We start from the raw sequence: 25,101 nt of genomic DNA on the forward strand, positions 1-25,101 counted from the left end.
GAGAGTGCAAGGAACAATTGCTGGGATCAAATGTATGTGTGCGCGGGGGAAGGGTGACCCTGGGTGCTAGGTAACCGAGGTATTCTCTCTGCAGACATGAGCCTGCAGTGCCCGAGGCAATGGTCACGTGATGGGTCGACCTGGACAAAGGATCGACCCAGGTAGGGGCGGACAGAAGTGACCAGGGTATAAAAGAGTGAGCATACTGGTGGTGAGGTCTCTTGGATTTGGGCTCACCACAGGTTAGGTCGTGACTGATGCTGTGGACCAGTCGGAATGGGGTGCTGCAGTTAAACGGGCTCCAAGATAAGTAGCACTTGTAACTTAGCAATAACGTGTGTTGTGCGCAGCACTGCGTGTGCAAGGCTTATTTCTAATGGATCTGCAATCAATCCTGTTTAACTTTGGGATGTCAAAAAAAGTCTCATCTAGACAAGGTGTAAATTGAAGACACAAGGGACTGGAGATGCTGGAATCTGAAGCAACAGGCAAATTGCTGGAGGAACTCAGTGCGTCGAGCCATTTCTGTGGTTGGGGTGGGAGTAGGAAGGAATTGTTGACGTTTTGGGTTGAGACCTGCATTGGACTGAGAATGGAGAGGGAAGATAGCTGGTGTAAAAAGGAGAGGAGAAGGGGTGAGACAGGGTGGTAGGTGATGGGTGGACTGGGGAGGGGTAGGGGATGATGAGGAGATGGAACCACTGGAACCAGGTGTGTGTGTGTGTGTGTGTGTGTGTGGGGGGGGGGGGTTGGGGGGAAGGGGAGGGAGAGGGGTGAGGTGGAATTGGGAGCCAGGCAGGTGGGTGATGAACAGAAGCAGACAAGGAGGAAAAAAAGGCAGATGGAACCAGGTAGGAGGAGGGGAGGTGAAGACAAAGGCTGGAGGGTAATAAGTGGGGGCACACGGGCTGGAACCTGATAAGGAAGGAAGGTGATAACAGGAACAATTAAAGGGGAGATGAAGGGCAAATGGAACCAGATAGGGAGGGGGATCCAATGGGTGAAGTGTGTGGGTAATAGGTGGATGGAACCACGAGGGGGAGGGCAATGAAAAACGACCCGGGTTCAATTCCTGCTGCTGTTTGTCAGGACTTTATCTGTTCTCCCCCTGTGTCTGCGTGGGTTTCTTCCGGGTGCTCCGGTTTCCTCCCACATTTCAAAGACGTACGGGTTAGGAGCTGTGGGCACGCTATGTTCGCGCCGGAAGAGTGGCAACACTTGCGGGCTGCCCCCAGCACATTCTCAGTGTTGCGGGGTACATGTGACTAATAAAGAAATATCTTAAAATAGATAATGGGGGGCTGGAGGTGAGGGTGTTGGAAAAGGAACAAAAATGGGAGGACCGGAGGTGGATTGGAAGAGAAAGGGAAACACAGGAGGTAAGGTTTGCCTGAAAGTGGAAATTTCATGCCACTGGGTTGTAGACCACCCTGACAGAATGTGAGGTGTTGTCCTTCTAACGTGTACATATCAGGTGTAAATTGGAACAGAAGGATCATTATCAACACCTGCAGCCCAATAAAATGGGAATATTAATATAATTGAAAAATGTTGAATTCAGCATTGAGTCGGGAGCTTTTATATGGTTTTTACTGGAAACTCAAAATTCAACAGGAGTACCTTCAGCCTGTTGTTATGACTCAGAACTTTTGAAAAACAGTGGAGTTTCCCATGTGTTTTGTATGTGGCATAACCAACTTCTTCCCCTTACAAAGTAAATAATAATTTACGATAGGAGTTCCGCGTTCTTAGTTTCACTTGGGACCCAGTTTGGGCCTTTGGAGAAATAGACTTTTTGAAATAGCATTTTACTGGCATCCTTTTATATTGTGGAAACTTGTTTTATGTTTGCAGTTTTCCAGACCGCTCTCAGTTCTACATTTCCCACCCACCAATTCCTAGATTGTACGGGAATCTAAGTATCTTGCTGCTGTCCGTGGATGTCAAAGGACAGCAGTGCATTGGAAGCGGCATGTACAGTATATAATGGTGTCCCATACAAATAAGTTGCCTACCCACTACTAAGTGAGGTGGTGTTGCATCTGCAAGACTGCAACAGGCAGGTTCTTAATGTAACCATTATCTCAGCCTATGGATTGCCAGCTCTTGGATATCTTCCTTGTTTTCGTCTGTGATATTGAGGCGGAGGCAGACTGTTAATTCAGTCAGTCAGCAAAACATAATGTCCAAGTCAGCTTGGTGGCACAGTTATCTGAAAATAAGCTGTACATCTGGGTGTTGGTATCTTGTTCATAGGGAAATATTTCCAAAGCTGTAAAATGCAGCTTAACGCTGAAGTAAAATTGAGCTACTGGAGAAATTGAGCTGATCAGGCAGCACCTGTGGAGGGAAATGGTCATTCCAATTTTCAGGTCGAAACCCTTCATCTGGGCCAAACTGAAATGTTGGCTCCATTTCCCTCCACAGACGCTGCCTGACCTGCTGAGTTCCTCCAGCAGCTCATTTTTGGCTCTAGATTCTGGCATCTGCAGTCACTTGTGTCTCCCTTAGTGTTTAAAGTGTTCTGTTCAGAGCACTGTTCTTCATTTTATTCCAACCAAAGCCTGAGTATTTGCAAAGGCAAGAGGGAAACTCAAAGATTATCTCAAACTGCTCTCACAAATCTGGTACCTGGATTCCAAGCAGCAATTATAATGAGCTCAGGCTGGATTACCCTTGTATTCAAACAATCATTGATGCCTGAAAAACAAATAAAAGATGCAGTTGCTGGAAATCTGAACCAGAAACAGAAAATGCTGGAGATAGTGCCGGACCTTTTGACTATCTGTGGAGAGAGAAACAAGAGTTCTGATGAAGGGTCATCGACCCTGAAATGTTAACTCTGTTTCTCTCTCTATGGGTACTGCCTGATCTGAGGAGGCTGTACCTCCAGCACTGTGTATTGCAATCGTTGAGGCTTGATGCAGGAGGATACAAAAATTGAAAAATTTCTTAAACATACTGGATAATTTGAAAAATTAGGTAGCATTTTTCATGTCAAATCTGTGCCAGATGTATAATGTTAAAACACCTAACTAACTTCCCAGTATTTGAAATTTATTTTTGAATATTTTTTCTCTGATTATATGTTTCTTTCTTTACAGTATGGAACCAGGGCACTGGATAAAGTCATTAAAACCATCTTAGGTCAGGTAGAAAATAAAGTACAACCACCAAAAGATTACGTTGGAGGCCCTACTGCTTTTATCGAAGGTAAAATATTAGTTCATGATTTGTATGGAACAGGAACAATCCATTAACATCGAAAATCAATTACAAGTTTTTTAGTGTTTAAAAAAAACATATCACTTAGAAACACGTTTGCTTATACATCGATGTTTATAAATTATAATGACTTGGTTCAAAAATGGCTCTGTCGGAAATGCATTTAAGGTGAGAGGGAGAAAGTTTAATGGAGATGGGTGGGGTAAGTTTTTTTACACAGAGACTGGTGGGCCTCTGGAAGAGGCTGCCGGAGGGAGTGATGGAAGCAGATACGATAGTGGACTTTAAGAGGCTGTTAGACACATGAATATGCAGGGAATGGGGGGGATATGGATCATGTGTAGGCAGAAGAGAATTAGTTTAATTCGGTATCATGTTCAGTGCAGACATTGTGGGCTGAAGGGCCTGTTCCTGTGCTGTACTGTTCTATGTTCTATATGGTGAAATAATGAAGACAGATTACCTTTACATGTTTATAACCTCCATTCTGTAAATTATGATATTCAGTCAACAAATCTATCACATAGCATATCTTTTGCAGACATGAGGATGGGATTGATGGCTGTTGGAATATTCTGCAAAGAAAACCGATATGGATATGTAAATGTGGAAAAAGGTGAGAAATAGATAAATGATTCTGAATCTCCAATAATGTTATACTTACAGATCTTATTTACATTTAAATCCTTTGTTATTTGAAATCTGCCTGATTTGTTGGAGTTAGTTCAAATCTTATTTCTCAGCAATTTGCATCAAGACGTTGGAATAAGTTACAGCTGCATTGTTCTTCATCTGGAGAAGTTAAATACTAGGCAGTAACCAGCTTTTATGTTCCACATTGCAAACTATTTGGAAACAGATACAGGAGCTTAACACATGAAAAAACACTATTATGAAAATATTAGAGCTGATTTTCCTGAGTCATTGAGAAACATCTGCCCACTTCTAGCCAATCTAAAGCACTCTCCATCCCCAAATATTCCCACCGCCACCCACCTCTTCCCACCCATCTCCTTGCCGTCATAACTCTCCCTCTTCTCAACCTCCCTATTTTCCCTCAGGTTCCTGGCAACAATGGGTTAAACCTGAACTCTGAGAGGCTCCCAGACGATATGGGAGATTCAACTACCCCCAATACAGGCCAGTTTTTAAAGAGGCTTGCACCATTTTTGTCTTATCAAAAAAGGTGATAAGTAATCAATAATGAAAGTGTGTTAAAGGGAGTTTTATCTTTGATTTCAGACTGCAGCATCTCAAAGTTTCTGAATCGGATTCTTGGACTCGAGGTTCACAAGCAAAATGCACTTTTTCAATATTTTACCGACACGTTTGATTATCTTATTGAGAAGGACAAAAAAGAAGGAAAATATGACATGGGAATCTTAGGTATGAAGAAGCAGTTTATTAGCACTATAATTTTACCTGAGGTTTTCCATCTTTTCTCATACTTTACATTCATATGTTGTGACAGGTCGGAAAAGTTCAACATCTATGCATGTTGCACCTATCTAATCTAATACTGTTTGCTTAAATCATATTTCTCTCATGAAAATGATGGCATGTATGTGAATCATTAGTGTTTGAGATTCAATAATTCAGCAAAGCCTCATCGAACCAATCACAGTGGTAAATTGGTTTATTATTGTTACATGTACCGAGGTACAGTGAAAAACTTTGTTTTGCATGCCATCCATACAGATCATTTCAGTACAACAGTGCATTGAGGTAGTACAAGGGGAAGCAATAACAGAATGCAGAATAAAGTGTTACGGTTACAGAGAAAGTGTAGTGTAGGCAGACGATAAGGTGCAAGGCCATAACAAGACCTCTTGTGAGGTCAAGAGTTCATCTTATCATACTAGGAGACCATTCAATAGTATTATGACAGCAGGATAGAAGCTGCCCTTGAGCCTGGTGATACATGCTTTCAGGCTTTGGTGTCTTCTGCCCGATGGGAAGGGGGGAGAAGAGAGAATGTCTGGGGTGGGTGGGGTCTTTGATTATGTTAGCTGCTTTACCGAGGCAGTGAGAAATGTAGACAGAGTTCACAGAGGGGGTCCTGGTTTCTGTGATGTGCTGAGCTGTGTCCACAACTCTCTGCAGTTTCTTGCAGTGTCAGGCAGAGCAGTTGCCATACCACGCTGTGATGCATCCGGATAGGATGTTTTCTATGGTGCATCGATAAAAATTGGTGAGGGTTAAAGGGGCATGCTGAATTTCTTTAACCTCCTGAGGAAGTAGAGGTGCTGGTGCACTTTCTTGACCATGGCATCTACGTGGTTGGACAAGGACAGGGTATTGGTGATGTTCACTCTTAGGAACTTGAAAATTTCAGCCCTCTTGACCTCAGCACCATTGATGTAAACAAGAGCGTGTGCACCGCTCCCTTTCCTGAAGTCAATGACCAGCTCTTTTGTTTCGCTGACATTGAGGGAAAGGTTGTTGTCATGACACCATGTCACTAAGCTCTCTGTCTCCTTCCTGTACTCTCACTCATCGTTACTTGAGATACGGCCTACTACAGTGGTATCATCTGCAAACTTGTAGATGGAATTAGAGCAAAATCTGGCCACGCAGTCACGAGTGTATAGGGAGTAGGGTAGAGGGCTGAGGACACAGCCTTGTGGGGCACCAGTGTTGAGGATGATCGTGGCGGAGGTGTTGCTCCCTATCCCTACTGATTGCGGTCTGTTGGTCAGGATGTCAAGGATCCAGTTACAAAAGGAAGTGTTGAGTCCCATGTCTTAGGAGTTTGGAGACGTGTTTGCTTGGAAATAAGATAAGTTATCTTTATTAGTCACATGTACATCGAAATGCACAGTGAAATGCGTCTTTATGCATAGAGTGCTCTGGGGGCAGCCTGCAAGTGTCGCCACGCTTCCAGCACCAACATAGCATGCCCACAACTTCCTAACCCGTACGTCTTTGGAATGTGGGAGGAAACCGGAGCACCCAGAGGAAACCCACGCAGACACGGGGAGAACGTACAAACTCCTTACAGACAGCAGCTGGAATTGAACCTGGTTTGCTGGCGCTGTAATAGTGTTACACTAACTGCTACACTACCATGCCTGCCCTTCAAATATAGTATTGAAGGCGGAGCTGTAGTGAATAAACAATAGTCTAACATACAACATAAGTAGAATTGTGGCAGTCGGCAGTGGACTACATAGAAAACTATCTACAAGTAACAAAAAATGATGAGGTCATCTGTACTTTCCATATTCAGGTTTGCCTAATGGATTTCCAATACTTGTGTTATTACATAGTAATGCAAATTACTGCTTAACTTATACCATCTCATATGCAATATGATATTCTGCACAACAGTCCCCACTTTAATTGAAGTTGTCGTAAATAAATGAATATCTGAATGGCATCAAGTATCTATTGGATCTTTGGAGACGCAAGACTGCAGATGCTGGAATCTGGAGCAAAAAGAACAGTCCAGATGAAGGGTCTCCACCCGAGACATTTACTGTCCATTTCCCTCCACAGATGCTGCCTGACCCACTGAGTTCCTCCAGCAGTTTGTTATTTACTGGATCTTAACTCTGTGACATTTGACCAGATGCAGCTAATGTCTGCTTCAGTTTCAAGTAGCTGTCAACAGCAGCTGGTTAGGTTTGACATTTGCCCTGCCAATCACCTACATTAAAACGCATTCCCAATGAGAGATAACAACTATTCCCCCACCACCACAAGGAGAAATTCAACTTCTGTTGTCAGGTGGAGAATAGAGGACCAAATTGGAAGCTGATAACTTTTAGGTGTCAGAAATATCTGCGTGAAATGGATTTTAGGCATCTTGGGTTAGCAAAGCATGTTTCAGTTTTTGATTGTTGGATTGCAATTGAAATGATGTACAAATGGGTGGAGCTTCATTCTACAAGTTCGGTTTAGTTAGACCATGCCTTGACCAGCTTGAGCAGCAATCTTGAAAAAGGCTGCCTGAAGCCTCTCAAGAATTGACAAAAGTCCCTATTAGATGTCAAATTTCTATGGTGCCAACATGCACACTGTTTTCATGAGACACATGTTAAGTTTTGATCTTCCTTAAAAGGCTTTTAGCTGCAATAAATGGGTTTCATTGTTAACACAACTAAATATTGTTTTAAATAACCAATCTGAGGAGGAGTATTGTTGGCTACTTCCAGCTTAGGATCATCTGTGCTCTCCCCCATTCTCTCAGGGCCTCCCTGAAAGCTAATGAGATGCATTGAGCTGCTTTGGAGCATCCAAGAGCCATCCCTGACTCAGCTGTTTAATTTATATCAGGCTCAACATCAAAGCTCAGTGGTGCCTCGAGCCAGCAAAGACCAGCGAAGCAGTCAACTTTGCATTCAAGACCAATTTATCAGACTGCGTGTTCTCCTTGCCTTCACCATTCAGCTGCAGAAAGAACTTAAACATTTGCAAATGATATTCAGAGATTTAGGTAGCATCCGTTGATCTTGTATTGCCTTGATATGCTTGTTAGACAGTGCGTTGAAGACAGAGGGAATACTGAGTTACAGGGAGAGGTAGGACTTTATTCCTTAGAGCGTAGGAGACTGAGAGGTGATCTTATAGAGGTATATAAAATCATGAGGAGCATTGATAAGGTGAATGCACTCGGTCTTTTCCCCCAGGGTTGGGGAATCAATAACTAGAGGGCACAGGTTTAAGGTGAGAGGAGAAAGATTTACTAGGAACTTGAGGAGCAACTTTTTTACACAAAGGGTGGTATCTGTGTGGAATGAGCTGCCAGAGGAAAGATTAGACAAGTATAGTAACAATGTTTAAAAGACAGTCGGGCAGGTACATGGATTGGAAAGGTTTAGAAGGTTATGGGCCAAACACTGGCAAATGGGACTAGCTTGGATGAGGCATCTTGGTCAGCATGGACCAGTTGGGCTGAAGGGCCTGTTTCCATGCTGTATAACTCTACTTTTATTGAGTATTTTTTTCCAATTTGGATAGAGTGGACGTGGAGAGGATGTTTCCAGTAGTAGGAGAGTCTAGGACCAGAGGGCACAGCCTCAGAATAGAAGGACGTCCCTTTAGAACAGAGATGAGGAGGAATTTCTTTAGCCAGAGGCTGATGAATCTGTAGAATTCATTGCCACAGACAGCTGTCAAGGCCAAGTCATTGGGTGTATTTAAAGTGGAGGTTGATAGGTTCTTGATTATTAAGGATGGCAAATGTTACAGGGAGAAGGCAGGAGAATGGGGTTGAGAGGGAAAAATAAATCAGCCATGATCAAATGGCAGAGCAGACTCAATGGGCCGAATGGCCTAATTCTGCTTCTATGTCTTATCGTCTTATGGTCTTATTTCATCAGATCTAGCTCCAGGAGTGGAAGAGATATATGAGGAACGGCAAGAAGTATTCCTTACGCCAGGACATCCACAGGATGGGCAAGTGGTTCTCTATAAGGTAAATCATTCTTCTATTGGTCTTAAAGATAAAAGTCATTTTTCTGATAAAGGTCAATTTTGCTCTCTGTTAGCTTATTAACTAATAGTGTGCTTAAAAGAGTTCCATAAATTTGATTAGCTATTTAAAATGAGGAGAAATTTCTTATCCCACTTAGTTGTCAATTTGTAGAATTCTCTACCACAGAAGCCAGTTGAGCCAAATCACTAAATGTATTCAAGAAGGAGTTTAATATTGTTTGCCGAGCTAGAGGGGTCAAGGGGTATAGGGGGAAAGCTGGAACAAGGTGCTTGTATTTGGATGATCAGCAATGATCATGTTGAATGGTGGAGTAGACTCGGAAAGGTTGGGTGGCCTATTCCTGCTCCCCTTTTCTATGTTTTCTATATTTCTATGTAATAGTGGTCAAGAGAGCCTTGAGAATTAGCCTTAGATTTTAATTCTGAATTTAATCACGACTCTAAATTAGGTAGCCTTTCCAACATAACTCCCTGTGGTTATTCTCCAGCCAAATATGGGAATATATAATTCGGTTTCAGAAAGATAACAACTGGCAGGCCTCAAAATCCATTGGTAGGTGGCCTCTTGTTACTATCATCTGGAAAACCACCTGCAGCTCTCCCTCTTACGTGACATGGAATTCTTTGTACTAACAGTGGTAGTGGGTCCACTTAAAGCATAGAAGTGAAGGTTAGACTATAAATATTTGAAATAAATTAATTTTAATTTATCTTGTTTTAATGTAGATAAGTGTGGATAGAGGCATGCCATGGGAAGAGGCTTATCAGAAGTCACTCACCTTGACCGGAGATAATGATGGCTTTTACATTTCACACAGGGTCAGTGTCACGTTTTATCTGTTCATTATCCTGTGCTATGTAGTTACAACTTTTCATCAAAGTGAATTAGGTGCTGAGGTGTGGTGTCTAATCGAAGTACTAAATCAGTGCGGTAAGAAATCCAACTCAGCTGCTTTTTATTTAAAAAGTACGCTCTGTTAAAACAGTGACTTTTCAGCATTTGTTTAAATCCTGTCCGCTCTCCTGCCACTGCATGGCTGCCATGGTTTTGGTCTTTATTTGTCATTCCAGCAGCTTTGGTTGCAAGGAATCACTGCATTTATCTACTCTGAATCATCTGCAAAGTGATGGAAGGTCTTGTATGACAGTAGCATCAAAAGGTCCTTGCTCACCAATACCTGCTCACTGATGCCCAGTTTGATTTCTCCAGACCTCACCTAAGATGCCTGAGTGTGGCAACAGTGACCAGTGAACTCTCTGAAGCAAAATCTATATTTCCAGAGCCTTTTTGTGAGTGGGCTGAACTGAGTGTTTCTTTAAGGATTATTGGTTAGAGTGCTCACTGCTTGGGAAGTATGGATGAAGGATGAACAGGATTTTGTCGAGCTACATTTATATCATGATACTTGAAATTATAATACATTTGTACCAAGCAAAACGCACTGAGCTTCTTGGTACTCAAGCACTCTGCCTTGGGTTTTCTTTCTTATCGATTGCTTTTCTTTTACAGCTTAGAGGAAATGAGCCTTTTGCACTTTTGGCTGAGCAAATTAATGTGAAGAATTACGTGTTGTATAAACCAAATATTGGAAAACAAATACAACCAGAAAGTTTTGATAACTTGCGAAAGAAATACAAAAGAGTGAGTATTATAATGACAGGCTTCGTTCTGGTGTTTTAGTTACAAACATGCCCCTTGCAGTGAAGCCTTCCTATTGACTTGCTGTACCCGCATGCTGACATCTTGTGCTTTGTGACAGAAACCCCATAGACTTCATGATCTGTTTGTACTGCAACATTTTGTAGTCTCACTCCAATAAAATAATAATTTCATTCTTCCTTCCAAAGTGGATAATCTCACGTTTTCCCACATTATACTCCATTTTCCAATTAATGGAAATTATAAGTATTTGAGACCCTGGCATTGACCCTAATGGCACCTCATTACTTACTGCCATTCTGAAAATGACCATTTTATCCCCACTCTGTATTCGATCTGCTGGTTGGTCCCCTCTCTGTGCCAATGTACAATCTCCCAAGCCAAGGCAGTGTCGTGCAGCAACCTCGTGTGTGGTACCTATTGAATGCTTCTGACTACATCAGCTGCTTTCCTTTGTCCACCCTGTTTATTACATCCTCAAATTCCAGCTAATATATCAAATGTAATTTCTGTACCATAAAAGCATGTTGACTCTGCTTGGTTGTCTTATGATTTTCTGAATGTCCTGGGATCCAAAGATAAAGTTACGGCTGAGATCTGCGTGTTCTTGATACTGTAACATGTCCGTAATATGAGTTTATTGTCCTGATAGCACAGAAATGGTGAATGTAAGTAAAAATAATTTTAAAGTATATTACACGTGCTTTGAAACCAGAAGACAGACTGACGCAGTATGGTATGCTAGCTTGAATGGAAAGGTGGACTGGAAATCCCACACCAATTTTGATTAGAATGGAACAGGATCCATTCTAATCAAAAGAGTAGAGTTGTCCTTCCACTGGAAAAGAATACAACTTGCTCCCTTTTCCAGCAAATAATGTGATTCTCTGTATAATTAAAGGGTATGATATATATACAAGGAAATCTAATTTCATTGCATGAATTAAGCCTCTGAATGAATAAATCTGAGCCATCAGGTATTATATGTGAGTCATGTTGAACAGTGGAGACTTACACAAGGTGCACATTGTATAAATCTATGCATTTACCTGTTGTAACGTGGCTTGCATGGATCCCTGCCTAAAACTAGGTGTCAGAAGCTGGGGGGAGAGGTGATAGGCGGAAGTGACAATGGGCTGAAGCTGAGGCTGAACGCAAGTAAGAGGAACAGCACTTCATATTCCGTCTGGGTGGTCTGCAACCTGGCGGCATGAACATTGAATCCTCCCAGCTCCCCCTCAGTTCCTTTTCTCTTTTCCCTTTCCTCCTGATCCAGACGGCCCCCATCACCAGATCTCTTTCCCCTCCCTCACCCTCTCCATCTGCCATCACTCACACACTCCTCCCACAGGTTTCCCTCCCATCTCCTTCCCTTTATTTCATTCTCTACCTTCCCCTCCTGTCAGATTCCATCATCTTCAGTCCTTCCACCTATCACCTCCCAGCTTCTGACACCATTCTCACTCTCACCCTCCCCCCACCCCCCCCACATCTGCCTATCACCCCCCCCTCACCTGGATCCACCTATCACCTGCCAGCTCCTGCCTATCACCCCCCCTCACCTGGATCCACCTATCACCTGCCAGCTCCTGCCTATCACCCCCCCTCACCTGGATCCACCTATCATCTGCCAGCTCCTGCCTATCACCCCCCCCCTCACCTGGATCCACCTATCACCCCCCCCCTCACCTGGATCCACCTATCACCCCCCCTCACCTGGATCCACCTATCACCTGCCAGCTCCTGCCTATCACCCCCCCTCACCTGGATCCACCTATCACCTGCCAGCTCCTGCCTATCACCCCCCCCTCACCTGGATCCACCTATCACCTGCCAGCTCCTGCCTATCACCCCCCTTCACCTGGATCCACCTATCACCCCCCCTCACCTGGATCCACCTATCACCTGCCAGCTCCTGCCTATCACCCCCCCCCTCACCTGGATCCACCTATCACCCCCCCTCACCTGGATCCACCTATCACCCCCTCTCACCTGGATCCACCTATCACCTGCCAGCTCTTGCTCCACCCCTTCACCCAACCCTTTTTATTATTGGCCACCTCCGCTCTATTTTTCAGTCCAGGTGAAGGGTCTCAACCCAAAAGGTCAGCTGTCCATTCCCCTCCATAGATGCTGCCTGCGTTTTTGTGTGTTGCTCCAGATTCCAGCATCTCCACTCTCTTGGGTCTCTTTATTTTTATTTTGCTGGCATAATATTTTAACCACTTTATGTATCACATAATCATTTAAATGTAATACATTAAACATTGCTCTGCCATTTACTGGAATCAAACACCCTATATTTCTTGCCTCTCTTATATAGTTTAACAAAATCTTCCAAATCATACTTAATACTGAATCAATGTTTATAGCTGTAATGCGGTCTAAATTGCCGTGTTAATTTTCGCTGAGATTGGATGCAGTATTGAAAATATATACTATAAGTACATATTACATAAAGTGATAGAATGAGGACAAAAAATAGAGGTTTAATGGCACAGTTTTATTTGAATGTGCAGGAACAGCAGGGCGTGTAAGTGTCAGGCTATGTTGAGAGAGGGAGTGGGATCCTGAGGACCGCAACCAGAGACACAAAGGAGGGTGGTTATGTTGCATCTTTCTAAAACATGAGTTAGATCACAACCAGAGTGTTGCATTTAATTGTGATTTCCTGGAAGGATGTGAAGGTTCTAAAGAGGGTGCAGAAAGGATTTATTAGGATGGTTGCAGAGATGAGTGATTTCAGACTGGATAAGGTGGAATTGTTCTCCTTGGAACAAAGGGATTTGATAGAGATGTGCAAGAACAGAATGGATTTGGATAGGCCAACAAGAAAAGAAGCTATTCTGATTAGCAGATGTTCACAGATCAAGGATCACAGATGTGAACCTAAAGACCTAAAAATGCAGGGGGGGGTGGGGGGAAGTTGAAGGATTTTTTTTATGCAAAGAATGGTTAGGACCTGGATCTCACTGCCTCTAACATAATAGAAACAAAGTAAGTCAAAGGTGAGTTGGATGAACACTTGAAGGAAAATGATTTTTGAGGAAAGGAGGGTGAGATTGAATAGATTGCTCAGCAGAAAGCTGGCATGGTCTTACTATTCCAAGTGGCTGCCTCTGCTGTAAGGATTCTGTAAGGATATGTACATTATAGTTTTTGGGAAAGTGCTTTAAAATATTTTAGATAAATCTATGTTAGATATATCAGTAAGTGGTAATGGTTCATTCTCATCTGCAGAATAGTAAAATGGGTAGCATTTGACTTTTAATGTTTTCTCTATATTGGCGTATTTGCTATTTTTGCAAAGCTAGATTAAAGACAGTATAAATGTAATTGTTCGAGCTCTTTACCCAACGATGTTGTGCTTTTTCATTCACTTCATTTATTTATTTATATTTATTGCTTTTCCCTTGTGTATTTTAGGTCAAACCTGAAGAAGCCAAAGAATTCTGGGAAAACCTGTACAATTTTGCCTTCCAGAAATGCAGTCATGCGGCTTGGTAAGGCTGTGAGAGTTGAGTGGCTATGCTTAAATTAGTTTCACTTTCAGAATAATTCTGTAGCAGCTTAACATAGCTGATAAGTAAAACTATGCGAGTGGATCATATACTTCAGTATGCACATCATGGGAATATATTACATTAAAACAATTGGAGTTTTTTTTTAAACTAGAGAGAAATCATGGTGTGCAAGAATGGAGTGATATATTCGTGCAAACTTCCTAACAGACTTTTTAATTTCTTTGCCACTGGTCTGAATGCAGATTCTATACACGTTGAACAACTTTAATTTTTATAAAAGAATGTTTCAAGTATGTTATGGATACGTATAGATGACATTTCCTAATTACGTTACAGTGGGTGCAGATTTATAGTATGCAAAAAAAAGTCTGCTCTCAGGGTGATATCTAACACTGGTGGTTTCTGGGGTTTTAGGAAAAGCACATCTATTTGAAAGTACAAGTAATTGTGACCAGATTACCTTGTAGGATATTTTAACCCTTCATCTTTATATTCCTGATAAACCCTGGTGGAAAGGGTTGTTGATGTTTTTAAGCTGTTACTTAACATTTTGTAAACATTACATTGTTGTATTTGTTCCTTTTTTTATTTGCCTCTTATTTATGTAAAGCTGACTTCCATTATATTGGAAAATTTTGACTACTAATTGCAAATTCAGCTGTATAAAAAAACAAAAGGGGCTAAATTGAATTATGACTAAAATTATGACTCCTCCCTCCCACAGTTATTACTGTTGATTCATCTTTACTCTGAGTGTGATTAGCTTTGCCTGTCAATGAATAACTGGAAATCAAACCTCCTCAGTACAGGTGTTATAGTAGTTCAGGTAATGGAAATTCACCTTTAAGGAGTTCACAGATCACTGCCACAAAACCTAAGACATGGAATAAAAAAAGCTCTCACGGAATTAATGTGGGGGGGGGGAATACAAATAAATAAACACAAGATTTATTTTTTCAACTCATATTTCTGGATGTATACGTAGATGATGTGGCTTCACATTATGGAAAATGGACATTTTTCTAAGAACACAGCCCCCTGTAACTCTGGCTCATCTGTAATCTCTATATTGTGTGCCTGCATCACCATGAATCCTATTTGAACTCCTTTTCTTAGATGTAACTGGTATAGAGGAACATAATTCTGTGTTCAATATCAGAGCATGGATGCGTATTTTTTTTTGTCATTTAATTGAGTTATGAATTAATTTTTACCTTAAAATTTGGCATATAGAAATGTCATGATTTCCAAGTCAGCCCTTGTGGCTTCATAAGGCACAGTTCCATATCTCAACACGGTTTACATGGCCTTGAACAGCCCACAGTTTGTGATGGATTATAATTATTTATGTGCCTCTTGGAAGCAACGGAATGGGAAGGCAAGTGCAAATGCGTCAGACTGAAGTAAAGATTCACTTGTCCGCGTGTATTTTCTAGGAACGGGAAGTGTAAGATAGTGCAACAGGGAAAGGAGTGTTTTCAAGGCATGCGGCTGCGTCATTACTACATGTTGTGCGGAGCTCTATTACGGGTTTGGAACAAAGTTGGAAACATCATGTCCGATGTTACAAACTCCAGCCACTTACAAATTGTACGTCTCAAAACCAAGGAGCAGAAAAAGCAAGTTGGTACGTAAAAGTTTTATTTTCCAGTTTTAAGAGAGATTCTGTGGAGAAAATTGTTCTTCCAACCTGCCCCTAGGTGGAGCTGTTAGTGATAATTGTCGCTGTTCAATTTTACTCTTGCAATAAATTATATTCTCTATTGTGCACGTTCTCAATGCATCATCTTTATTCTGGTAGAATGTACCGATGACATTTAAAATCTATTTCAAAAATTGTTACTTTAATGCCTGCCAGATATTTTTGATAACTTTTGTTTTAAACTTGAAATAGTTGATTGGAGTTAGTGATTTTGTCCATTAGGAAACATTATATACGGCATTCCTTTTATTAAGTAATAAATTCAAGAACAAAGCTGGACCTTTGTTATGAACATCATGATGTGCAACATAAACCGTATCTGTTTAATATATTATGATATCTTTTGTCTTTCATCCTGTCTCATATAAAACAGACTAACAAGTATTGCAATAGCTTTCAAAAAGCCTTATACAAAATAGTTAAGGATTTGGATGGCAGTGCTGCACGTAGCCACTTTTAAGCTGGAGGCTTTTAAGATTAGATTTTCTTCTGTTACAAAGAAGATTCGGTATTACAAACATAATGTTTCCTGACAAGGGTCTTCAATCTGAAACGTTAACTCTGCTTCTCTTCCCACAGATATGGTCTGACCATGTTTCAAGCATTTTTTATTTTTGTTTTAGATTTCCAGCATCTGTAGTTCGTTTGATTTTCATTATACTTCATTTGTTAGGCCGATTACATTATGCCGATAATTGGGAATAGCTGTCAGCGATGGATTAATTTCCAAACGTTAGGCATTTTGAAGTTTTCATTAGGAATTATAATTTTCTTTGGCACAACTTGATCATTTGCAGCGAACCATTTAAATAAACTCCGAGGTCATGATTTAATTCTTTATTTTCTGACTAGGAGATTTCCTGAATTAAAGTTTCCATGCCCTGCCCTTCACTGGTGTCACTCTGATACCTCAACCCCACTCAGGGGATCTTATTTGGGATTGGCATGGACCCCTGAATATTGGAGTCACCTGAGTGGTTTCTGCTAGGGCAGAGTATGTACCTCTCTAAGGGAGGGGGCCCAACACTCCATTCTGGCAAGGTTCAGCCACCCTCTAGGTGAGGACAGACTGGCTGAAGGTGTGCTCCTCCTCGCCCCTTGGCATCCAGGCAGACCCCACAAGTGAGCAGATCCTGGCAATTACACAGCTGCTGCCCAGTAGAGTTTCAGCTCCCCGTAGAAATCAGGATCAACTATAAATCAGTTCTTACAAAGGATCTTTGACCTGAAGTGTCAACTATGTTGCTCTTCCCACAGATGCTGCCTGAACTGCTGAGTATTTCCAGCATTTTTATTTTACATTTGCAGCATCTGCAGTTTCTTTTTTCATTTTCAGTTTTTCTTTTGGATGTGGATAATGATATTGGCGAGGTTTTATTTACCAACAAGCCCTCGATAGGCCACTTAAGGGGCCCCAGCATGGGACTGTATTTATACTCAAATTCGTTACCTGGATGAATGTCAGTGAACCATTTGGCATTTGCCTGACTTCTCTGTACCAGTCCACAAATGGCCAGATTTGAACCCATGATTTTTAAGTTGTTAATCCATTATTGTACTTAGGAAAAGAATTACACACCTATAATCTTGCTGTAGAGAGCATGTTGTAACTGAGCATTTAGGAACCAGAATGCTACTCCTGCACTCTAAGTAATTTGGGGAGAAATATTGAACCTTGCATGCAATTTGTGGGATTGTAATAGACCTCAAAGCCACACACTTGAAAAGTATTAAGCAACCCAATTTATACCATCAGATCCATTGTGTAATACAAATTGTACTCCAGACCTATGATAAGTGGCCACTTCATCTCCTGGTAAAGGAACTGACTTCTGCTGTAACTGTGATTCTCTAATCTGGGCGAACTCTCTGTCTGGCAATTTTTACAGGTATAAAGATTCCTGAAGCCTGTGTCTACAACGTCATTGAAGAGCTAAAGAAGATGGATTTTGCAGTAAAGAAAAAACAGGAGGAGAACCGATTGGCAAACCAGGTACTGCATATGTGTCAGAGTGAACCAGCAGACAGTTTACCTGTGGCACAGTCCTTTAACAGCAATGCTCAGATTTTATCAGATACTTTTGACCCCGTCCGTGTTTTACAGGAGTTGTTAGGGTATGATTATGATCAATATGGAGAACAGGAACAAATGCCAAGTCAAGATCGACAAAGTGTTATTCAGTATGGGCAACCTTCACATATCTGGGAAGCTGGCTGAATAGCAAAAGCCCGGCATGCTGCTATGCTAAAGTGCCTGTCTCCAGTCAAAATCCTACTTATCCTATTGACATGCAGGCTGAAAGTTGACAATGTCATAGATTTTCCCTTCAGTGACACTGCCTGCACATAAAGACCATGACTGGGACATCAATGCATTCTTCCATCGTGTGAGTTTTGAAGGTACATCTCTTCAACCCTTGAATCTTTGACGTGGCGTTATCGAGAGCTGACACGTTTCTTCACTTCTCTTCCCCACTGCGTGTTGGTACTGATGTTGTCATCAGCAGTGCACGTGTTCAATTACATTTGTCTTAAGGGATGAGCCCTCTGCAGGGAATTTGCACAGTCAAAAGTCTACGAGAAGGGAGAATTGTACAAAAGCTAACAGGTAATCAGATTCAGTGGTTGAAAATAAAGTTTGTCCCGACCCAGTGAAAAGGAAAGGCAGCTTTCCCAGCACTTACCTTCACACTGGGAAACCTGCTGGAAAAGCCGTGTTTCCGAGGAACAGTTCCATTTCCTCTGCTGTCAAGTAACTGCTGTTCTGCACACCTTTTACATAACACTTTTCTAAGGGGCTTAAATATGCACTTAACAGCAGTGTAATTACAGTGTAGTGAGTTATTCCTGTAGTATTAATATGCTTTAACAAAGTGCAACATTGCAGTGTACAACTATATGACTGTAAATATAAACTCCATTATCTTTTAAAAAGATCGCAACAGGTTTTATACCACACTTAGTTTGGGAACCGTGGTGATATTTTTCATATCTCCACATTTATCATAAAGATTGTAAATTTGTTTCTAAATTATATATTTTAAGCATGTAAAATAAATATATGTTGTGGAAATCAGCAAGACATGATAAATATCTCCACAGAGTCATGGACTCTCCCTGACTTGAGGATATTAGTCATATCACCTGCTGACTCTGACACAAAATCTTCAGCTGTAATGGAACAACTATGCAATAGCTTACAGAAAGTGCTGGTTAAAATCTCGTTATATGCTTACATATGTTCCCCTTGAAATACTTACTTTAATGTCAAGACATCATTCTTATGCAGACCCACTCCAGATGAATGGAAGTTTACAACCCTTAGATTTACTTTTGGAATGAGAAAGATTAAAGTGGGTTGTTTTCTCTGTTTCGTACTCCTCTACATGGGACAAATTGGTATCTGATGAGAGATGGCTTTTTGATTGAAAGTACTTAAATCATAATTGAATTGACAAGAATGTGAGTTCTAGCAGAATGGGGAATCTTTTAACTTGTTTTTACTCCTCTTCAAAATAAAGCAAGATTTTATGTTATTTAATTTACTTATTTCCTTAAATTTTATCTGTTGCTTTCTTTTATCACACAGCTCTTGTCTGTACTGTTTTAATCAGAGAAATGCCATGGAAAGTTCTGTTATCTTTCTTTCCTCACTGGCAGTACCACCATAGAGCTCGTCTAACCTTTTAAATTCACAGACTCTAAGCTGGAAGTTTTTTTATATACAAGATGAAATCTGTTGCTCAGGTTATTGTGTCAGTATTGGTATTCTAAACCTACCAATCCATTTGGAGTGACCCAAAGACTAGTTTTATGAAAGTCAGGTACCTTGCCACATTTTAAAAGTTCCTTTCACTGTCCAGCCGTTTAAAACTGAGGAGTAATCATTGGGGGAAGAAGCATTTCAATGCGTTAGTAATTCTTACGTTGACTTTATAGTAACACTTACAACACTTGCTCAGGTACAGTAAAATTGTCATGATCCAGTAGACGTAGACTGGAAAAAAATAGAATTGTAGATTTAAATCAATCTGACACAACATTAGCACCATAGCTGCCTACAGTTTTTCAGTTAAACTGACATACATGAAATACTCTACAAGTGGACCTCAAACCTGTGTTACGAGATTCAATAACTATATGGTAAAGGATTACAGTAAAACAGTGGATCGAGATCAGTGCCTAAAAACATATTCTCTCCCCTTTGATTACTCCAGAGTTCTAATGGATATAAATTCAAGCAAATAGAGACTTTTTTTGAAGCATATTAAATAGATCATGGTATTACTGCTTAAGAAAGCCCTGGATGTTGGATGAGACCAAGACCATTTGGGGATGAGATATCCAGAGTGAATAGTGACCCTTAACTGTCAACTAACAAAAGTGACAAATGTGAACAACTTGTTTCAGTATGGCAGAGAGTTAGTTATGTGTAACAGCCATTGTTTTGTCTCGACAACTTATCAATAATTGAAACCCATGTGGCAGTAATATTGCCTTTGTTGGTCAAGAGAAACTCATTAGACAAGTTGATTAGATGAAGTATCAAATTAGATATTGTTGCATTTGTCTGTAGTTGATACTAAGGTCACTATTACTTGATATTTAATGGATCAAAAAATAGATATCACAATCTTGGACGTATTTAATGAATTATAAGCATGAAGCCCAGAAGATCATTGCCAACATCCTGAGTGCTTTAAAGCTTGATATTAGTCAGTCAACAACACATATGCCGGGTTGCATTTGTTTGTTTGACATGCAGAAAGGAACCTCTAATACAGGTGATGTGTATATGGCAGGGATCAAGATGGTGAAACAGGGAAGATGTATGTAATGTTTGCTGACCAGAAGCACCCAACTTTAAAAGTTCCATTAAGTAATTGTTGACTCATTTTTAAAAAATCAGGGACTGCTGTAAAGCTTAAAAACTGCTTTAATCTGCCATTAGAAATTTTGGATGCACTGTAATATTAGAATCCAGAGAATATTATTATCGTGTCCTTACATTACTACTTTCACTGAGTATTCTGACTAAGATAGAACACCTACCAAAGTATTCACCATCTTTTAAGTTACCTGCTATAAAATCTCTTTGCCTCAGGAACTGATCCAATGGCCCTTTTCTATCTTTTTTTATCAGGGTTGTCTGCATGAATTAAGATTCATGTTGCTTTTTGTTCGTTAAACAGTAGATTTTGACTTTTTTTACATAAATTATTTTGTTAACCGATATGGTTCTATTGATTGTAGCTATTGTATATGCTGTGGGTATCTGTAAACAATGCAAGCACTTTTGCCTACTTACAATTTACTGGGTTATCTTTGTTTTCTATTTGTATTTATAAATGTAGGAAATGAAGCAGTATATATGTAAAGAAAATATCAAAATGTGCCTTAAACTAATTATTCTTAATTTTCTACTTTCAAGGAAGGAATATAGTAGCATGCTTTCATTTTTATGATAAATAAAAAAACTACAATTATCTTTTTTTACAACTTGCAGTTCACTGTCTCCAAATATGTACTTGTTGTTAGCAATAATTTTTCTGTAATGTTCTAAGAGAATGTCTACCAGATATATAACATTTGCTTTTCTAGTACCAATACCTTGCCAAATCCCACAAGACAGTTGCACTACACATCTATGTATCCAAAATAAACGTCCTCATTTTAAAAATATGGTATTACTGTATAGCACAAAATAAAATTTCTGTAAAGATTTTTATGTCACTGATTGCTTCAAGGATAAATTCACTTGTGAATATAGCAGTGAATGGAAGGAAATGAAAGATTTTACATTTCTTGCAGGTATTATACTTTTGCCCCCCCCCCCCCCACCCCTTTTATTTTGAGGTGTTCTTTGACCTTTGCCAATTGATGTGTGGAAACAGGCAACCTGTTTCCTGCACTCTACCAATGTTATACTCATTGTTTTCCTTTCCACTCGCTGGTGCATTGAACTAATTCAATTCTGGCCACAATCCAATCTTGGAAGGAATGGGCCACATTTGAATGAAACATAAAACTTCTAAGTAACACAAACAAGGAATAAAAACTAGTATTGTGTGCAGCATCTACTGACAACTACTAAGAAGAGGATATTCACAGGCATTCAGTCCTTTTGGGTGAATGTAGCTTGGTTTGATTGCTACCTGTCAACACTTGAGGATTTCAGGTTTTTTTTAAATTGAGGCGTTTGAACTAGAAGACGATCCAAGTCTGAATTGTCAATTCTGTCCTTGGAACCCGTGTCAGCAATAGAAGTATTAAAGGGCACCTCGCAAAGACACACAACTATTTCAAACCCTAGGAGTTTATTGATTTAAAACAGTAGAGTCAAATGTTCACATATAGATAATTTAAAATACACACATTATCCATCTTCAAGTTAAGCTCTTCTCATTGTAAGGATTTTGTGTCCATCTGACATAATCGATTACTATTGTAAGTGATCAACAGGTAAATTATCAACCAAGGACATTGCAGAAAACCTTCAAGTGCTACAAATTGTATGTGTGTTCCTAATAATAAAACTACTTTCTCTTTTAAGATTGTAAACTTTATGAAATGCAAAAGAAAAATACAAGTACATTCACATTTGGAAGCTGTGAATGTACATTTTCCCAAAGAGCGATCTCAAAACTGATAAGATAGAAGGGCATTATTATGTAGCAGACAAAGTGATGAGTGGCAGTTTTCCTTAAACAGCTGGAAATATGGCCCAGTCACCTTGGATCCCAAAACACAATATAGCTATCCTTTATCTACACCACCAAGTGAGGAAATTACAGCAGTACCATCTGCTACATTGGCCACTAACCATCCTACATTCACTGGATATTTTAAAATGACTAATTGCATGCAGTTTTGTTTGTAAATGAGAAGTAATAAGCATGGCGTGGCAGTAATTGTCTGCAAAGCCTTTGCATGTGCTCTTATTGGTAAAACAAAGATAAGCAGTAGATGGTTATTTCCCCCCAGTAAATGGTCAAAAGTCTTATTTATTTACTCTCAAAATTAATTCATTAATGTTCTCAAAACTATATACACCATTGCAAGGAGCTATGTTTATACTTATTGGAATATGGATGGACATTTGTGGGATATTAGATGTTTCAAGGAGCAACTTAGAGTCAACTATTTTGCTGTGGGTCCAGAGATATAAGCTTGAATGATTGAGCAAGTAGTTATATGCCGTACCTTTTTGTTCAAATTTTCCATGATCTGGTATTGTTGGTGATGCCAGTAGTTACTGCCAGTCCCTAATTACCTTTAAGATGGTGACGGAAATGTTCAGTGGACAATCCAGATCGTGAATTTCATCTGGACCCTTCATTCAGTCCAACTGCAGGATCTTGACCCAAAATGTTGACTGTCCATTTCCCTCCATAGATGCCGCCTGATCTGCTGAGTTCCTCCAGCGTTTTGTTTATTGCTCCAGATTCCAATATCTGCAGTTTCTTGTGTCTGCCTTATTGAACCATTGCATTCCTTCTAGTGAAGGTTCTGCCCTGGGGTTGTCAGGCAAGGAGTTCCATGATTTAGACCCAGCAATGAAGGATCGGCGATATATTTCCAAGTCATAGTGTGCAGTTTGAAGACAGATCTGCCGGTGGTGGTGTTCCCTTGAATCCGCTACCTTTGTCCCTCTTGGTGATAAGTAGTCACAGGTTTGGGAGGTGCTACTGGAGAAGCCTGGGGAAGTGACTACAGTCCATTTTGTAGATAATACACACTGCAAACACTTTGCATCTGTGGTAGAGGGAATGAACACCTAGAGTGTGGATGAGGCACCAATCAAGTGGGCTGCTTTGTCCTTGATGGTGCAAGGCTTCAAGAGTTGTTGACTCTGAACTCATCCAGACAGGTAGAGATTATTCCAACCTGCTTCTAACTTGTGACTTTTCGATGGTGAAACAGCCTTGGGATATCAGGAGTCAAGTCACTGACCAGAGGATACCTAACCAATGACCTGCTCTTGCAGCCAAGGTATTTAAGTGTCTGGTCCAATTGAGTTTCTAGGCAATGGTGACTCTCAGGAGATTGATGGTGGGCAAAAGTAGTGCCATTGACTGTGTTGGGTAGGTTTATTGCCCAGCCCTCTTGTAGCATGAATGTTACTTGCCACATATCAGCCTATGCCTGAATAGTATCAAGGTGTTGCTGCATGCAGGATGGTCTACTTCATTTGCTGAGGAATTGTGAATGGAATTGAACATTATGTAAACATCAACAAACATGGAAGGAAGATCATTGATGAAGCAGCTGAAAGTGGTTGGACCTAGGACAGTGCACTGAGGTACTACAGCAGTGATGTCCTTTCCTACGTACGAGGTATTTGTCCAATACTGGAGTGTTTTTCCCTCCAATTACCAGGGCACCTTGATGCTACACCCAGTCAAATCCAGGCACAATATCAAGGGCAGTCACCCTCACCTCTGGAACTCACCTCTTAGAGCCACATTTGGACCAAGGTTATGATGAGGTCTGCAGCAGAGTGGTCCTAGTGAAACCTAACTGGGCACCAGTCAGTAAGTTATAGGTAAGTGCTGCTGATTAGCACAGTCAATGACCCTTCCCATCACTTTGATTAAATAGCTGAGTTGGATTTCTCCCACTTTTTTATGAACAGAACATACCCAAGGAAATTTTCCATAATTATCAGGTGGATGCTAGTGTTTTAACTCTGGAGCAGATTGGCTAGAGATGTAGCTAGTTCTAGAGTGCAGGTCTTCAGTACAGGGGCAGGCTGTTGTCTGATCCCATAGCCTTTGGGTATCTAGTGGTCTGAGGTGTTCCTTGATGTCATGGTGAGTGAATCAGTTGGCTGGTGCCTGGCTTTTGGGGATCTCAGGCAGAAGCCATCTGTTCAGCATTTTTGGCTGAATACACTTCAGCTCTTTGTACTTGCATGCACAGCCATCATTGGACGTTCTTGGAGCCACCTCCTCTAGTTGCTTCATTGCCCACTAGAATTCACTAGATGCAAAAGGAGTGTACAATTATTTAGCCCTGTCCATTGCATTCTATTTAGCATCCTGTACTGGAGCTTCACTTGAATGGCACCTTATCGTTCTTTGGTATACCTAGCACTGCTCTTGGTCTGCCCTCATTAGACCAGGGTTGATCTTCTGCTTTGGCTGTAAGGGTTAGAGTAGGGGATAAGATAGGTCACAAGGTTACTGCTTGTGGTGGTCTACATTTGTGGTTCTACAACTGCCTCATGACTGCCCAGTTTTGACCTGCCAAATGATTAGAACATCTGTAGTACAACAATGGAGAATATCCTCACTGTGAAGACAGGAGTTTGTCTCTATAGGACAATGGGGTGATCATTTCTACCACTATCTTTGGATGAATGTATTTGCTAGACAGACTGGCAAGGTTTATCCCTATTGTTGGTTCATGCACACACCACCTAAGAGATCTTTATTAGTCACATGTACATTAAAACACAGTGAAATGAATCTTTTGCATAGTGGGCTGTCCCCAGAACACAAGTGTCACCATGCTTCTGGTGCCAACATAGCATGCCCACAACTTCCTAA

At 40.7% G+C, this 25,101-nt stretch overlaps 1 protein-coding gene across 1 annotated transcript in view; it reads left to right on the plus strand.

Moving 5' to 3' along the window:
- LOC127582732 (protein strawberry notch homolog 2-like) overlaps positions 1–21,272 on the plus strand; it is a 133,378-nt gene extending 112,106 nt beyond the window's left edge. The window contains exons 24-32 of the mRNA XM_052038294.1: positions 3,105–3,213; positions 3,767–3,841; positions 4,468–4,611; positions 8,550–8,644; positions 9,391–9,483; positions 10,175–10,306; positions 13,751–13,827; positions 15,285–15,475; positions 17,440–21,272. Coding sequence (XP_051894254.1) covers positions 3,105–3,213; positions 3,767–3,841; positions 4,468–4,611; positions 8,550–8,644; positions 9,391–9,483; positions 10,175–10,306; positions 13,751–13,827; positions 15,285–15,475; positions 17,440–17,768 — 1,245 coding nt within the window. The 3' untranslated portion in view covers positions 17,769–21,272. The remainder of the gene's footprint in view (positions 1–3,104; positions 3,214–3,766; positions 3,842–4,467; positions 4,612–8,549; positions 8,645–9,390; positions 9,484–10,174; positions 10,307–13,750; positions 13,828–15,284; positions 15,476–17,439) is intronic.
- The last annotated feature ends 3,829 nt before the right edge of the window (positions 21,273–25,101 follow it).

This window comes from Pristis pectinata, chromosome 24 (genome assembly GCF_009764475.1).
Source record: "Pristis pectinata isolate sPriPec2 chromosome 24, sPriPec2.1.pri, whole genome shotgun sequence".
NCBI lineage: Eukaryota > Metazoa > Chordata > Chondrichthyes > Rhinopristiformes > Pristidae > Pristis > Pristis pectinata.